Source organism: Neomonachus schauinslandi, chromosome 6, assembly GCF_002201575.2.
Source record: "Neomonachus schauinslandi chromosome 6, ASM220157v2, whole genome shotgun sequence".
NCBI classification, from domain to species: domain Eukaryota; kingdom Metazoa; phylum Chordata; class Mammalia; order Carnivora; family Phocidae; genus Neomonachus; species Neomonachus schauinslandi.
This window is the reverse complement of record NC_058408.1, coordinates 51,695,511-51,712,412: the sequence shown is the minus strand read 5'-3', so window position 1 is coordinate 51,712,412 and position 16,902 is coordinate 51,695,511. Positions and strand designations below refer to the sequence as shown.

General features: G+C 38.9%; 2 protein-coding genes across 6 annotated transcripts in view; one reads left to right on the top strand and one right to left on the bottom strand.

The window, feature by feature from the left end:
- The window catches only part of RABGAP1L (RAB GTPase activating protein 1 like), a 776,559-nt gene that overhangs the window by 707,489 nt on the left and 52,168 nt on the right, over positions 1-16,902 (top strand). The window lies entirely within an intron of this gene.
- On the bottom strand, positions 4,815-5,244 carry LOC110574142 (nuclear transport factor 2-like). Its single transcript, XM_044915946.1, has one exon. It carries the CDS (start codon positions 5,203-5,205, stop codon positions 4,822-4,824), a length of 384 nt encoding a protein of 127 aa, XP_044771881.1. The 5' UTR covers positions 5,206-5,244; the 3' UTR covers positions 4,815-4,821.

Here is a 16,902-nt window from a genome sequence, read left to right as displayed (position 1 = left end):
TAGGTTTGAGCCCCACATTGGCTGTAGAGATTACTTAAAAAAAAAAATCTTTTTTAAAAAGAAGAAAAGAAAAAGGTATTTAGTCAAAACTTACAAGTGGTTTCACTGGGCGTTGCAAACATGACTGAGCTATCATCACGCTCCAGGTCAGAGGTACCTAAGGCTTGTAAGAGGTTCACTTTGAAATTACAGGACAGTCCAGTTAGTTTCATAAGAAAGGTACAAAAGACTCTGGGACTCTGGAAAAGAGGAAAGAGCATTTCTCATTGCAGAATCAGGAGGTAGGGCTTTTTGGAAAAAAAATGGCATTTAAGGGGAGCTCTCAAGGATGACTTTGCTTCCTGCTTCCCCAAAAATCTAGGGTAATCAGATGCTGCCTGGCTACATTTTTCTACTCCTAACATACTTTATTTTCTCCAGGCTCAGAAAAAGACTTGTTCTCTTGTTGTTCACCATTAACCCTTTCAACCTTGCTCCCAGTCTGATCCCTGCCTGCCTCCCCCAGAGCCGTGCACCAACCGGTAATCTCAGTTGGCACAACAGTTTCAACTACTCTTTTAGTGACGCATATTTTCTTTCTCAAATTAAGAAGAACTGATCAGGAAGTTCTTGGGCCCCCTCATACTAGTACCATCTCTCTTTCTCCCCTTCCCATAAAGACAAACTCTACAAATGAAGAGGTTATGCTTATCTCAACTTTTTCTGCAAACTTAAAAAAAATCCTTATTTTTCTTTATGAACTATTTCAGAAACAGAATTATGGAATAAACACCCATGTATTTGTGCCCAAATGAATAAATATTAATATTTTGCCATATTTATTTGAGATCATGTTTTTAAGAAATTAAACAATGCAAATATAGTTTAAAATTCATTTACCTTCACTCACTTTATACTCCCTTCCTCCATAGTTTTCTACCCTCCCCAATTGGTACATATTCATACCATTAACTTTTTAATACTTTTGATATATTATAGTAAGAGGTATCAGTCTGTGGCACTTACTATGTACTGGGTGCTGTTCTAAGCACTTGGAGTATATTGTATTAGTCAGGGTTCTCCAGAGAAATAAAACCAATCAGATTTATAGAGAAAACAAGAGAGAGAGAGAGATTTATTTTTGTTTTTTGTTTTTTGTTTTTTTTTTTTAAGATTTCATTTTTAAGTAATCTCCGTACCCAATGTAGGGCTTGAACTCACAACCCCAAGATCAAGAGTCGTGTTCTCCACTGACTAAGCCAGCCAGGCACCCCAAGAGATTTATTTATTTTAAGGAATTGACTCACATGATTGTTGAGGCTGGCAAGTCTGAAATCTATAGGGCAGGCTGGCAGGCTGAAAATTGAGGCCAGAGTTAATGTTGCAGGCTTGACTCTAAATCTTGAAGGGCAACAAGCTAAAAACTTGAGCAGGATTTCTTACATTGCAGTCTTGAGGAGAAATCTTTCTCTTTGGGGAAACCTAAGTCTTTACCCTTAAGGCCCTCAACGGACTGGCTCATTTTCATAATGGATTGTCTTTTTTCTACTGGTTTATATTGGTATTTGTATATTAATCCTTTACTGGTTATATTTGTTACACATATCTTTCAGTTTTTTCTTATCTATGAACTTTGTTTATGGTGTGTTGCTGTTTGCCAGAATTTCTAATTTTTTTTTAAAGATTTTATTTATTTATTTGAGAGAGAGAATGAGAGAGAGCACATGAGAGGGGGGAGGGGCAGAGGGAGAAGCAGACTCCCCGCCAAGCAGGGAGCCCGATGCGGGACTCGATCCCGGGACTCCAGGATCATGACCTGAGCCGAAGGCAGTCGCTTAACCAACTGAGCCACCCAGGCGCCCTAAAGATTTTTTTTATTTATTTATTTGAGAGAGAATGAGAGCAAGCACATGAGAGGGGGGAGGGTCAGAGGGAGAAGCAGACTCCCCGCCGAGCAGGGAGCCCGATGCGGGACTCGATCCAGGGACTCCAGGATCATGACCTGAGCCGAAGGCAGTCGCCCAACCAACTGAGCCACCCAGGCGCCCCTCTAATTTTTTTTTTTTTTTTAAGATTTTATTTATTTGCGAGAGAGAATGAGAGACAGAAAGCATGAGAGGGAGGAGGGTCAGAGGGAGAAGTAGACTCCCTGCTGAGCAGGGAGCCCGATGTGGGACTCGATCCTGGGACTGCAGGATCATGACCTGAGCCGAAGGCAGTCGCTTAACCAACTGAGCCACCCAGGCGCCCCTGGAATTTCTAATTTTGATGAGTTAGATTTATCAATCTTCATTCACTCATTCATTCAATAAATATTTATTGAGTACTCTACTGGGCACTTTTATACTCTGGGAATATGATAGTAAATAAAAGAGGCAAAAGTCGCTGCTCTCAAAGAACTTATATTTACTTGAAGACAGGCAGTAAATGCACTGAGTAAAACTATATAGTGTATTAGAAGATGGTGGGTAATATGGAGAACGCAAGTCAGGAGGATCAGAGTACTGGGTGGGGGCGCACAGTGTTAAGTGGGGTGGTTAGGGTCGATTTCTGAAAAGGTCCATTTGAGCAAAGGCTTGACTGGGGCAAGAGAGTGATCCACGTGGCTGTATGGAAGGGTGAGTTGCATGGGGAGGAGACAGCCGTTGGGGTGAGGCAGGTGCTCGACTGGTGCCTGGAGACTAGTCTAGACTGAAGTTAGGTGAGCCTGAGGAAACCTGAGAGGAAACTGCTGGGGAAAAGAGAGCTCGATGGGGCAGGGCCTTGTAGGCCATGGCATTTGGTTTCTATTTTTATTTTATGATTTGTGCTTCTGGTCTCTTATTTAGATTGCTTCCTTACCCAGAGATCATAGATGATGATGATGATGAAGATCGTGGTTAATATTAATTAACTATTTACTGAGTGCCAGGCACTTTTTAAAAACTGATTTTTGTCGATTTTCACAGAGATGATAGTGTTTTATATGTAAAATTTTCAAAATACTTGCTTTTCTCATTTAGGTACTCAGTTCATCTATGCTAATTATTTCTTTGATAGTGTGAGGGGACCTAATTCTTTTCCTCTTCTTTTTTTTAAGATTTTATTTATTTATTTGACAGAGAAAGAGAGAGAGCGAGCAAGCACAAGCAGGGGGAGCGGCAGGCAGAAGGAGGGGCAGGCTCCCCGCCGAGCAGGGAGCCCGATGTGGGGCTCTATCCCAGGACCCTGGGATCACGACCTGAGCCGAAGGCAGACGCTTAACCAACTGAGCCACCCAGGCGCCCCTCTTTTCCTCTTTTTGATAGCCACTGTCTCTTCTCCACTAATAGCCATCCTTTCATTATCGATTTGTAATAACACCACCTTAGTTTTATATCAAATCCCATATATACATGGGCCTGTCTCTGCGCTCATTAATTCTGTTCTTTTGGTCTATGTGTCTGTCCTTGAGCTGATATGAAAGTTTGTTAGCAAAACTTACCATTAATCTTTGATATCTAGGAGGACAAATGTCTCTTCTTTTATATTTGTTTAAAGTTTGACTATTCTTGGTCCTTTACCTTCAGTATAAATTTTTTGGATCACGTATCGAGGCTTATATGAACAAATCCTTTGGGATATTGAATGGAATTGTGTTGAATTTGTAAATGAATCTTGGAAGAATCGATGTTATCAATGCTATTGGAAGTCTTTCCATCTGTTTTATTTAGGTCTTCTTTGATGTTCTTTAACAAAACTAAAATCTTTTTCTCACAGAGGCTTTTTGTTAGTTTTATTTCCAGAGATCTTATAGTTTTTATGGCAAGAAGGAATGGGCTTCATTTCTACTTACATTTTTTTAATTGGTTGTCGCTACTGTATAGACATCTACTGATTTTATAAATTGACCTTGTATTTAACAAACTTGTAAAAGTCTCTAAATGGTTTTATTCCTTTATCCATAGATTATTTTAGGTATCTCTAATTAAACTATTAATTATCTGTAAATAACAGGATTTTTTTTTTTTTGGCCTTCCTCTCTAATTTCTAAACTTCCTATTCATTATTTTCTTTCATCTATTTCATCAGTGAGAACTTCAACAATAACTGTTAAAAGAACCATAATAACAAGTATCCTTGTCCTGTTCCTGATTTTAAAGGGGATGTTGTTAAGGTTTCACCATTAAATGTTATGCTTGCTCTAGGTTTTAGATTGATAGCTTTCTCTGGGTTTAAAACAGTCTTCTCTATTACTAATTTGCTAGATTTTTTAAAATAAATTATTAATGGGTGTTTAATTTTTATCAGTTGCTTTTGTGCATCTCTTCAGATGATTTTATGATTTTTCTCCTTTAAAATGTGAATTTCAGAAATATTTTTTCTTATTTAATAATATTTTAAGTAGTAGGATGACGTGGTTTAAAATCCAAACTGTAAAACTGACCTTATCCTCCAAACCTACTCTTCTTCCTCTCTTACTTTTTTGTTGTTGTTGTTAAGAAAATTTTATGATTTTATTGTGTCATGAGGTATTGAAACATACAAACAAGTCAGTATCTGGGCGGTGAGGCAGCTGCTTTCTCCTTCACTTCTTTGGGTTACTAGAGCAACTTGTCAGTAGATTAAAAAAAAAAAACAAAAAACAAGACAACCTTTTGCATTACTTAAATCTTTCCAAGACATGCGCTGGTACAACACAAACTTCTCCTGTCAGATGCAACTAGTCTAGCATCCAAACATCATGCACAATACCTCGGTAGCAGCACACTGTGCCCGCTCCCACCACGGCCCTGCTCATTTGTGTATGATATTTGGGGCATCTGGAGGACTGTGAATAGTATCAGGAAGAGGAGGGAGGAGGAAACCCTGGCTGGGTGGAGGTCAGCCAAAATTGTGCAGGGCAAGCCTGAACATGTCATTGGTGCAAACCCAAGCATCATTGATGTTCTTTAATAGGAACATCTGGTGGAACCCCATGATGGGGTCTTCATCAACCTTGAGCTGGCCCACAGCCATGCTGATGATGCAGCTATCTGGCGTGGGCTGATGGTCCTGTGCCGTGATGCTGTGCTGGATTTTCTGGATCGGAAGGCTAGACAACTTCTCCACAATGGCAGTTTTCCCCTGGAACTGCTGTCCTTCCCACGTAAGGCATGATGCATCAATATAAATTGCGCCTAGCTGGGTTCTGTCGTTATCAAATAACTGGTAGTAATGTTGAATGAAGCTGGATCCAATCTGCTCCCAAATTGGCTTGTCTCCCATTCTGGAGTGTCACCCGGCCTAGTTGAGACCTGAGGCTGGCATGATCCCTCACTTCCTTTTTTAAAGAATGGTACCATCCAGCCCAAAAACTTAGGAGCTGGTCTAGGCATCGCTCACATCTACTCTGTGACCAAGTCCTGTCCATTTTCTGCTTCTTAACACTTTTTCTCACCTCTCTATTCTTTTCTGGTTGCTTAGTCATTCTCCAAGTTCCCACCAGAGATGAAATTCATTTGTTTAAAATCCTTCAGTGGCTTCCTAATTCATGGGATCTGGAAGTTTGAGCCCCTTACTGTGCCCTAAGAAGGCCCTTCAGGAGCTGGCTCTTCTCCAGCGTACACCCCACTTCCCATACACCCCACTTCCCACTGATCCCCGCAAACCAGTCATTCCATGGGGGCTTTCTAGTGCCTCCCTTTGTCCAGCTGTTCTCAGTTTTCTAGGCCCAATTCTGTGACACATATCCTGACTCCCAGATAAAGCAGACCATTTAATCTTTGTACCTCGTTCTGTCCCATACAGATCTTAATCTTTTGACATTTTATGGTCTTTATTCACTTACATATTTATTTCCCCTACTAGACGTAGTATCTTAAAGGTAGTGACTAGTTATTTTATTCATCATTGTATCCCCAGCACAGTAAAGGTATTCAGTGTATACAGAAAGGGGTGAATGGATGAACAAGGAACAAGCAAACAGGCAATAATTGAGATAAAGGAGAAAGATTATTCCAGAAGGAAAATAATATAAGCTAAAAGTCCATAAAGATTTAACTGTTACAGCTGTTAATTTCATTGTCTACCTTGAGCCTGAGTGGAGCCTCCAGGAACTCCAGAAATATTTCTTATGATTGACTGATTGAAACAGACTTCTTTTTATCTGCAGTGTTTTACAACTTTGTTGCCATTTTCTGTCTTTCTGTTTTTATACAGAGCTTTTTTCCATTTCCCTCTCATCTTTTTGGAGATTTTATTTTCCTTTAAGTTCATTCATGCGTCTGGTCCGTAAATGCTGAGCACCTGCTTGTGGAGGCTCAGTGCACGTGCTGGTCTGCAGCGGACCCTTGAACAACACGAGTTTGAACTGTGCGTGTCCACTTATGTGTGGATTTTTTTATAGTACAGTATCGTAAGTGTGTTTTCTCCTCCTCGTGGTTTTTGTAATAACGTTTTCTCTAGTTTACTTTAAGAATACAGCATATAATACAACCCTACAAAATGTGTTAATCGACTGTTTATATCATTGGTAAGGTTTCCAGTAAACAGTAGGCTATTAGTAGTTAAGTATTTTGGGGAGTCCAAAGTTATATGCGGGTTTTTGACTGTCTGGGGTTGGTGCCCCCAAGCCTTGCATTGTTTAAAGGTCAGCTGTAGTGAGAACCTGTCCCCACCCTGGAGAGTCTCTCTGGCTGGTTGGGGAACACAGACTTGTAAACAGACACATACAGCAGTGCTTTATATGGACATCCTAACTCTTCTCATTTTTTTACACTGTGACCCCCACCTTGTGAAGAAAGTTTGTTGTTTACTGGGGTTTTTGACAGTTGTGTTTGGTGAACAGGAGGATAAGTGGGAGCGATTGAGGATGGGGCGCTGGAAAGAGATGGTCTCCTATTTTATTTATCACCTTCTCTTCCTTGTTCCCAACTGTTGGTGTTGAAGAAGGATTCCCTTCCTCAGACTGGCAAAAAAACATGACCAGGTTTTTGTGCTTTGGTTAGATTAGAAATTAGAAATTTAGGACGTGTAATTCCTATTGATTTTAAAGCAAAATTCAATGAGCTTGATTTTGCCATTGTTGAGTGATGATTCCTTGGTACTTGTTTTCTTCATTTTTCATGTTGAGGAGGAGATAAAGAAAAATGTGTCTCCGAGAACGATAATCTAGAAATTGAAATGTAATGCATTTATAATGGATTGTTTATAGCATGGGCGTTAGGAAATAGGACCAACTTACTATATAAGCCCTAGGTCTAACTTTTACTAAATGTTTGCCCCATGGTGTATCTGAATGTGGTTGAAAATTGATTAATGTTATATGTGAGGTTGATGGTAGCTATTAAATATCTGATTATCGTACTAGGTGATTAGAGCATCAAGGATAGAGTTAGGTTTCTAAACCAGTGTTTTGAATAGAAAGGACTTAAATCCAAACCAGAATTTATTGTGGCACTGCCATAATTATAACTGAAGGCTTTAATAATAGACATATTAAAAACTCTTTTATTATGGAAATTATCAAACACACACAAAACTAGAACAGTACCATGAATTTCCATGTACTCATCACCTAGCTTCAATAACCATCAGTCTCTTGCTTTTCTTGTTCCATTTCTCCTCCAAATTTTTTTTGCTCAAGTACTAAATAAAAATTTAAGACCTATCATTTCACTCATAAATACTTAGGTATATATCTGAACAGATAAGGACTTTAAAAACATAAATGTAATATTGATATCATACCTACTAAAATTAACAGTAATCTAATGGTGCACTTTTAAAATTCAAAAGAATATGTAATAAACAAAGTCCAGCTAAAGGAATTTATCAGGTTCCAATTTACCAAGTGAGGAATAGTTTGGTTTTCTTTTAACCCCCAAGTTTAGTGGGGTTTTTTGTTGTTTTTATTTTAACTAGAAACATTTAAAAGTCATTGTACTCTCTTTTAACACAATGACAAAGTAAGTAATGTGCCTGTTTTTAATGCGTATTTTGTTTATTCTTGGGATACTTCACAATATACTTGTGCCCCCTCTGGGCCGGGCTCTGAGTGGTTGGAATGAATACATATGTCCAGTGAAACTCAGTATTTTTTTACTCAGGATGAACATTGCCCATTTCTTTTAAAAAGGAAAGCTGATAGGATGTCTTTTTTTTTTTTTTTAAGATTTTATTTATTTATTTGAGAGAGAGAGAATGAGAGAGAGCACATGAGAGGGGGGAGGGTCAGAGGGAGAAGCAGACTCCCTGCCGAGCAGGGAGCCCGATGCGGGACTCGAACCAGGGACTCCAGGATCATGACCTGAGCCGAAGGCAGTTGCTTAACCAACTGAGCCACCCAGGCGCCCCTGATAGGATGTCTTTTGCATTATGTTTTATGAATAAAATTCAGAATCCCTAGTGCTAATGGTAAGATTAATACTCTAATACTCTAGTTCTAAGCCGAGCTTTGAATTCTTAGGATAAGGGAAGTCATTTCTTACGGCTTCTAACAGATAATACTTTTTTCACTGATCCTCTTTCAGGGATTTTCTTTGTGAGGCTTTTCAAACTTACTAGGAGTCAGTGCTTTGAGCCAAATCAAAGCTTGCTTCAGCCCTGGTAAGACTTAAATGTTTTTTAAAAACGAGATTAGGGCAGACAGCTATTGTCATGCGTTTTACTCAGCTATACTGAACCATTAGTTGTCTCAGCCAGTTGGAGTATTTATGAGGGAGGAGGGAGGCAGGGAGTGTTTGTGTCTACAGAGCATATATGTCTCTATTCTGCTCTTTAGGGTACTTTGGATGTACATTTACAACTTGTCATCACTCTGCTAGGCATTATAAGAAGCAAAAAGATGACTCCTATTTTACACCAGATGGCTTTGTTAATACTTAACTTTAAAAACCCATTTAAGTCTTAGTTTCTTATTACTTCTTGGTTGAAGGGAAATCATGTGGCAGAAAGACCATGTAGACCATACATATTAGCCCCTTTTGTGGAAGACTTGACTGAAAATGGGAGGCCATTATGTGTCCAGGTGTAGATTTTGAAGACTTGCCTTCTTACTATTAAAGTAAGATTTATAAAAAGAAGATAGTAGGTGGGGCGCCTGGGTGGCTCAGTCGGTTAAGCGTCTGCCTTCGGCTCAGGTCATGATCCCAGGGTCCTGGGATCAAGCCCCGCATCGGGCTCCTTGCTCAGCGGGGAGCCTGCTTCTCCCTCTCCTTCTACTGCTCCCCCTGCTTGTGCTCTCTCGCTCTCTCTGTCAAATAAATAAAATCTTTTTTTTTTTTTTTTTTTAAAGAAGATAGTAGGAAGGGGGGAAATCGGAGGGGGAGACAAACCATGAGAGACTGTGGACTCTGAAAAACAAACTGAGGGTTCTAGAGGGGAGGGGGGTGGGAGAATGGGTTAGCCTGGTGATGGGTATTAAGGAGGGCACATTCTGCATGGAGCACTGGGTGTTATATGCAAACAATGAACCATGGAACACTACATCAAAAACTAATGATGTAATGGGGGCACCTGGGTGGCTCAGTCGGTTAAGCGTCTGCCTTCAGCTCAGGTCATGATCCCAGGGTCCTGGGATTGAGTCCTACATCAGGCTCCCTGCTCAGCGGGGAGCCTGCTTCTCCCTCTGCCCCTCCCCCCACTTGTTCTCGCTCTCTCTCTCAAAAATAAATAAAATCTTTAAAAAACAAAAAACAAAAAAAAACTAATGATGTAATATATGGTGACTAACATAATAAAATAAAATTAATTTAAAAAATAAAATAAGATTTATAGTGTAAAATAGCTTTCCTTAGACTCATCTTTTTTTTTTTTTTTTTAAGCATGTGGTTCTTCGCCTGTCCAGTCAAGTTCTGAGCTGTACATGCTCAAATTCTATTAAATGCACTCTGAAGGATAGATGGGCAGGCAGATAGTAAACAGGGTAGAATGGGTAAACTAGAAAGGACCCAGAGAAATCATCTGCTAGGATGATTTCATTACCATGTAGGGTTATATCAAAACCACTCCAAAAAGCCAATCCTTTTCTGCAAAATTTCAAAGAGGAATATTTGTTCATTTATTTAAAAGAATTTTTTTTAAAGATAATCCCTGAACCATGTACTGTGTTCAGTTCTCTCTTGAGCCGCCACCTTCAGTCTGGAGCAGCTTCTCGGTCTTTCTTGACTTTTATAAGCTTGATACTTTGGAAAATTGTGTGCTAGTTATTCACTAGAATGTCTCTCAATTTGAGTTTGTCTGATGGTTTTGGTGGTTCTTCATAAGTAGATTTAGGGTATACATTTTTGACCAGAATATATCATAGAGATGATTCTGTATTTTTCCCATTGTATCCATTCTGTTGATGGAGTATGATTTTGATTTGTTTCATTACTGGTGATACCCACTTTGATATTTGGAATAGGGTCATTCCTGCCAGGTTCTCCTTGCAAAGTTGCTCTATTCTTCTTTGCAACTAATAAGAGTTTTGTAGGGAGCTACTTTGAAATTATGTAAACACCCCATGCCTAATCAGTCTCAATTTATTTCATTTTTACCTATATGGACTCATGCTTTCCTATTTTATTCAGTACTCTATTTTGTTACAATCACTATTTATTTTAATGCTCAAATTATCCCTTTTTTGATCTTTGGGAGCTCCTTCAAGATGGTTTCTGTATCCTTTGGATGTTCCCATTAGTCTTGGGCATAACTTGCTTTTGAAACAGTAAGATATCCAGGGTCTTTTTGTACTCCTGGTTCCTTTTAGTAGAAAATGCTATGTAGAAACCAAGATCTGTGTAGTAGATGTGCTCACCACGGAGGTATCATTACCTGTAGGCCTTCTCAGCAGACAGAACTTGGGAGTATGCCACATGCACATCCATACGCACATTTGCAACTCTTTTTCTAACTATGTACCTGAAAACTCTGACTCTACACCATTATTTCCACTTGCAGCCCAGTACTGCAGGCTTCATTCCAGTTTTCTCTCGTTCCATTATTATAACTCCCTTCTCTGACATTGAGAAATCTGGATCCTTAACTTATTTGATCAATCCCTTTGTATGTACAAATCTGCAATTTCTGCTGTCCCCCCACCCACCCACCCCCGCCTTATGTGGATGCCCTCCTCACCCTGCTCAGGCTGTAACTCCCCATGTTAGATTGCACTCTGCCCATGAACGTCTTCCATGGGGGCTCCAACACACCCGTGCCAGGCTTCCTCGCCATGTAAATGCTCTCCTTGCCTTTCTTAGGCTCTAATGTTCCTCCCAGGGCCACCCCCTTGCTTGGTTACCCTCCTCACTTTACTTGGCCCCACTTTGCTTGGGTGGACCTTTTCTAGGCCACCCTGCACTCTGTTTTCATGGATTTACACAAAAGGAAATTGGATGACTGACAAGTACTCAAGAATTTGCTTTAATAAATGGAAAATAGAGCAAAGATTCTCCGAATATGTTCCCTAGACCAAGAGTATCTGCATCACTTGGGAACTTCTTAGAAATGCAGAATTTTAGGCCTCATCTCAGACTTACTAAAGCAAAAGCTCTGGGAATAAGGCCCAACAATATGTGCTTTAACAAGCCCTCCAGCAGATTCTGATGCACACTAGCGTTTGAGACCCATCGTCCTAGGGAGAGAGAGAGGCTCTTCTTAGTATTCCACTCTACGTCCAGGCTCTCTCTTGCATAATGAAGATTCCCTGATTGTCAAGTCTGCCTGGGGACCATTTTCAGGGTTTTGGAGGCATCTCAGCATTTTTGACCTTTCATCTGGGTCAGACTGGAATATTTCGTTCATTTTACTAACTTTGGAAAGCCTAATCCTCCAGGGAAAATTATGAACTTGTAAAAGAATTCAACTTTGTCTTTTTGGCTTAGAGACCTTCTAATAAGGCCTAACAGAAGCAGTTAAAGCAGGAATCAGAAATGGTAACAGCAATATCAAAGCAACAGAGGTTGTACAGTTTTTGTTTATTTTAAGCTCACTTACATATAAGAATGTAAATTAATGAGCTATTAGTCTCTTATATTGGGTGTATTTTCTGCAGTTATCAAAAATATGCTACACAACCCTTGTACATTATTGGTAGGAATGTAAATTGGTATAGCCCCTATGGAAGAAAATATGGAGGTTCCTCAAAAACTTAAAAATAGAACTACCATATAATCTAGCAACCCTACTTGTGGGTATACATTCAAAGGAAGTGAAAACAGGATCTCAAGGAAATATCTGCACTCCCATGTTTTTTGTAGCATTATTCACAGTAGCCAAGATACGAAAACAATTTAAGTGTCCATCAATGGATGAATAAAAAAGATGTGCTCCATATAATGGAATATTATTTAGCCATGAGAAAGAAGGAAATCCTGCCATTTGCAAAAAACATGGATGGCCTTGGGGGCATTATGCTAAGTAAAATAAGTCAGAGAAAAACAAATACTGTATGATCTCACTTACATCTGAAATCTAAGAAAGCCAAATTCATAGAAATAGAGAGTAGATTGGTGGTTACTAGGGACATGGGGGTGGGGGAGATGGAGAGATATTGGTCAAAGGGTTCATATGTCTAGTTGTAATATGAATAAGTTCTGGGGATCTAATGTACAATGTGGTGACTACAGTTAACAAGATTGTATTATATATGTGAAAGTCACTAAGAAAGTAGATCTTAAATGTTCTCGTTACAAAAAAGAAGTGGTAATTATGTGACGTGTTGGAGTTGTTAGCTAATGCAGTGGTAGTTAATTATATTACAGTATATACATATACCAAATCAACATGTTGTATGGCTTAAACTTAAACAGTATTATATGTCAATTATATCTCAATAAAGCTGGGGGAGAAATAAAGTCCTTAACATCTTCTAGAATATTAAAAATATGTGCCTCACAAATTTGACTTCTATAGACATGGAGGTTTACATTTCAAGTGAATAAGGCAGGTTCTGTAGTAAAACAATTTGACAAGAAAATCTTACCTTTTTTTCTTGAATGGCATGAAAATATAAACAAAAATAAGTGTTATTTATGCTAGAGAACCAAGTCAATTCAGTATTTCGGCCTTCACCTCAACTGGATTAGCCTAGAAATCTGTTCTTTGTTTAGATATATTCTTTATCCTTTAGCTTTTCTATCAGCAGGAAAGGATAATTTTCATAGTACCTGAATTAAAAATATTTTCAATTAAAATTAAAAGTTCCCTTAAAGTAAAGTCGATTTCCCTTCTTAAAAGGTGATTAATATTTCTGGTTTTTCACTCTATTGTCAAAGGAGACCTTTGTTACTGTTTTTCACAAAATCTTTATAAATGTTTCTGGTTCTCTGTTCTGAGTGCATATGCATAAAAGTTTTGAAAATATCTAGGTGTGTTACCTTTGACTTTTTTGGACTAGAAACAACAGATATATTAAATACATACCTGCTCAAATTTACAAAGTCAAGGAGATGAAGTAAATCACTTAATAATGGCTTTGGCTTAATCTTGTCTGGTCCTTATATATTTGTATTTGTAAATAGTCCCTTGAAAATATATCTCAGGGGGGCGCCTGGGTGGCTCAGTCGTTAAGCGTCTGCCTTTGGCTCAGGTCATGATCCCAGGGTCTTGGGTTTGAGCCCCACATCAGGCTCCCGCTCAGCGGGAGGCCTGCTTCTCCCTCTCCCACTCCCCCTGCTTGTGTTCCCTCTCTCGCTGTGTCTCTCTCTGTCAAATAAATAAATAAAATCTTTAAAAATATATATGTATATATATATCTCAGGAAATTGTTAGCATTGAAAAAGGAAATTTGAGAAACTTTAGTACTCCAAAATTTATGATAACAGATTTTTAAATTTATGAATTTATCATTTGTGATTTCAACACTTTTATGAGATTCTCCTAAGAGCCATAACACTAACATTCTGTAATCTTGCAAAAGTACTAATTGTCAGTATATGCCCTATGAGTCTGGGTAAGGAGCAAGTCTTATGAGACCAGTGGTCTTTTTCAGCATCTAGATTTCAACTTAACTTTGCTTCTGGGTGGAAAACGTGTCCAAAGAGAAAACCAACCACTAGGGCTGATGGTAGAATTGATGAGAACACAAAGGCCAAGAAATTATGTTTTTTTAGCAAGAAAAGAGCAATTTGGATTACGTTAAAGCATGCTTTAACTTGTCAGATTTCATAATACTTTCTATGTTATGCACCTAAATCACTGTATACTTTATAGAGACAACAAAGTGCTTCATAAAGCTATTTTAATTATTATGGTAGCCAGGAAAAATTGCTTACAAAAAGAGAAAGAAAAAACATTTACGGAGTATTGGAAGGTGCCACAACTTATCAATTACTTGGTTTCATATTTGTAGACTCACCTTGGGTCCCAAGAAGTCACTTTCATTTTTTTCAAATATTAATCTGCATCTTATAGCTTAATTTATTTGTTACATCATAAGTGACACAAAGTCTCAGGACAACCCTCATGTACATCAAGGTCTATAGTAGTGAAGGATGGGGAAGGAGTGTTAACCATATTTTTTTAATAAGATTAATTATAAAATAGCAATACTTCATTTAAAAATGAAAGTATTTTTAAATTTAAAAAAAGTTAGGTGGCAGTTAGAAACTCTGTCTTTTTCATAAACATTGGTATTACCAATACCTGTACAAGATGATAAGTGGGTCCTCAATATGAGCTTCTTGATGTAAACAGATTTTACTTGAATCAGCAGTGAAAACTGGATATCCTAACTTGGAGCTCCTCTGTAGTTTATCCTCATAATCTTGTTTTGGAAATATCCCCTTGGAGACTGTGGTAAGAATAAGAAACCCATATAGGCCCCAAAGGTCTATTCTAATATTCCTCCTTATCTAGTTGGCTAATGCTCTTGACACCATTCTGTTGAGGTGTATTAGATTATGTTCGGGTTTTGTATTTGCCTGAGGCATGTGTAAGTAGAAGCCAAGTTATAGTGAACAATTTGGAATAACAACCTCTCCATAAAGAGTGAAAAAGTACCTCAGAGATAGAATTAAGTTATGGGGGTGACTGGGTGGCTCAGACGTTAAGCGTCTGCCTTTGGCTCAGGTCGTGGTCCCGGGGTCCTGGAATCGAGCCCCGCATCAGGCTCCCGAGCCCCGCATCGGGCTCCCTGCTCAGTGGGAAGCCTGCTTGCTTCTCCCTCCCCCTGCTTGTGTTCCCTCTCTCACTGTGTCTCTCTCTGTCAAATAAATAAAATCTTTAAAAAAAAAAAAAAAGAATTAAGTTATGAACATGTAAAACAAAAAGAATTTTTCTTTTTTAGCTTTCCCCATATGTTTAAAAGGATGGCATTCATTTCAGTTATTAATAAGGATATTTCCCTGTGAGCTTAAAGCTTATAACACAGATTTCCACCTATAAAACATCCTACATATATGTGTTCTAAAGTCTTTATGTGTAGAGGGGAAATGAGTAATCTTAGACAAGTTCTGGCCTGTCCTTTTTAATGACAGTAGCTAAAGAAACATGGGTACACATCTCTATTTGAACTCAGGAACCAAGGAGATTTGAATAGCAATACTCTATGTTTATGGAATTTTTTACAAATGCTGTAATTTTTTTTTTATAAATGCTATAATGTAAAATTGGTAGAATTTTTTTTTACAAAAGTCTAGGTCTCTAGATATAGCTGACCATCTTCATATAGTTTCTTGTAATAAAATATAATTAAGTAGTGCCCAGCACGTAGCCCCACATGGGGCTCGATCTCACAACCCTGTCCAACATTTGGAGGTTTGTGACATCACAGTGACATGATGAGGTGCACTCTTCATTTCACTGCATTTCCTACCATAGCCATTTGTTTTAAAATGATATATAAGGGGCATCTAGGTGGCTCAGTTGGTTAAACGTCTGACTCTTGATTTCGGGCCAGGTCATGATCTAGGGTGGTGAGATGGAGCCCCACATGGGGCTCCCATGCGGGCAAGGAGTCTGCTTAGGATTCTCTCTTTCCCTCTCTCTCCCTGCTGGCCTACACGCACACACTCTCCCTTTCTCTCTCTCTCTCTCTGAAAATAAAATGATATATGATATTGGGGCACCTGGCTGGCTCAGTCTGTAGAGCATGTGACTCTTGATCTTGGCGTCATGGGTTTGAGCCCCCTGTTGGGTGTAGAGATTACTTTTATTTTATTTATTTTTTTCCCAAAATGATCTTTTAAAATTTATTTTATTATGTTATGTTAGTCACCATACATTACATCATTAGTTTTTGATGTGGTGTTCCATGATTCATTGTTTGCATATAACATCCAGTGCTCCATGCAATACATGCCCTCCTTAATACCTATCACTGGGCTAACCCATCCCCCCAGCCCCTCCCCTCTAGAACCTTCAGTTTGTTTCTCTGAGTCCATGGTCTCTCATGGTTCGTCTCCCCCTCCGATTTCCCCCCCTTCATTTTTCCCTTCCTTCTCCTAATGTCCTCCATGCTAATCCTTATGTTCCACAAATAAGTGAAACCATATGATAATTGACTTTCTCTGCTTGACTTATTTCACGTAGCGTAATCTCCTCCAGTCCCATCCATGTCGATGCAAATGGTGGGTATTCATCCTTTCTGATGGCTGAGTAATATTCCATTGTATATATGGACCACATCTTCTTTATCCATTCGTCTGTTGAAGAGCATCTCGGCTCTTTCCACAGTTTGGCTATTGTGGACATTGCTGCTATGAACATTGGGGTGCATATGGCCCTTCTTTTCACTACATCTGTGTCTTTGGGGTAAATACCCAGTAGTGCAATTGCTGGGTCATAGGGTAGCTCTATTTTTAATTTTCTGAGGAACCTCCAGACTGTTTTCCAAAGTGGCTGTACCAACTTGCATTCCCACCAACAGTGTAAGAGGGTTCCCCCTTCTCCACAACCTCTCCAACATTTGTTGTTTCTTGCATGGTCAGTTTTTGCCATTCTAACTGGTGTAAGGTGGTATCTCAATGTGGTTTTTTTTTTTTTTTTTTTTTTTTTTTTTTT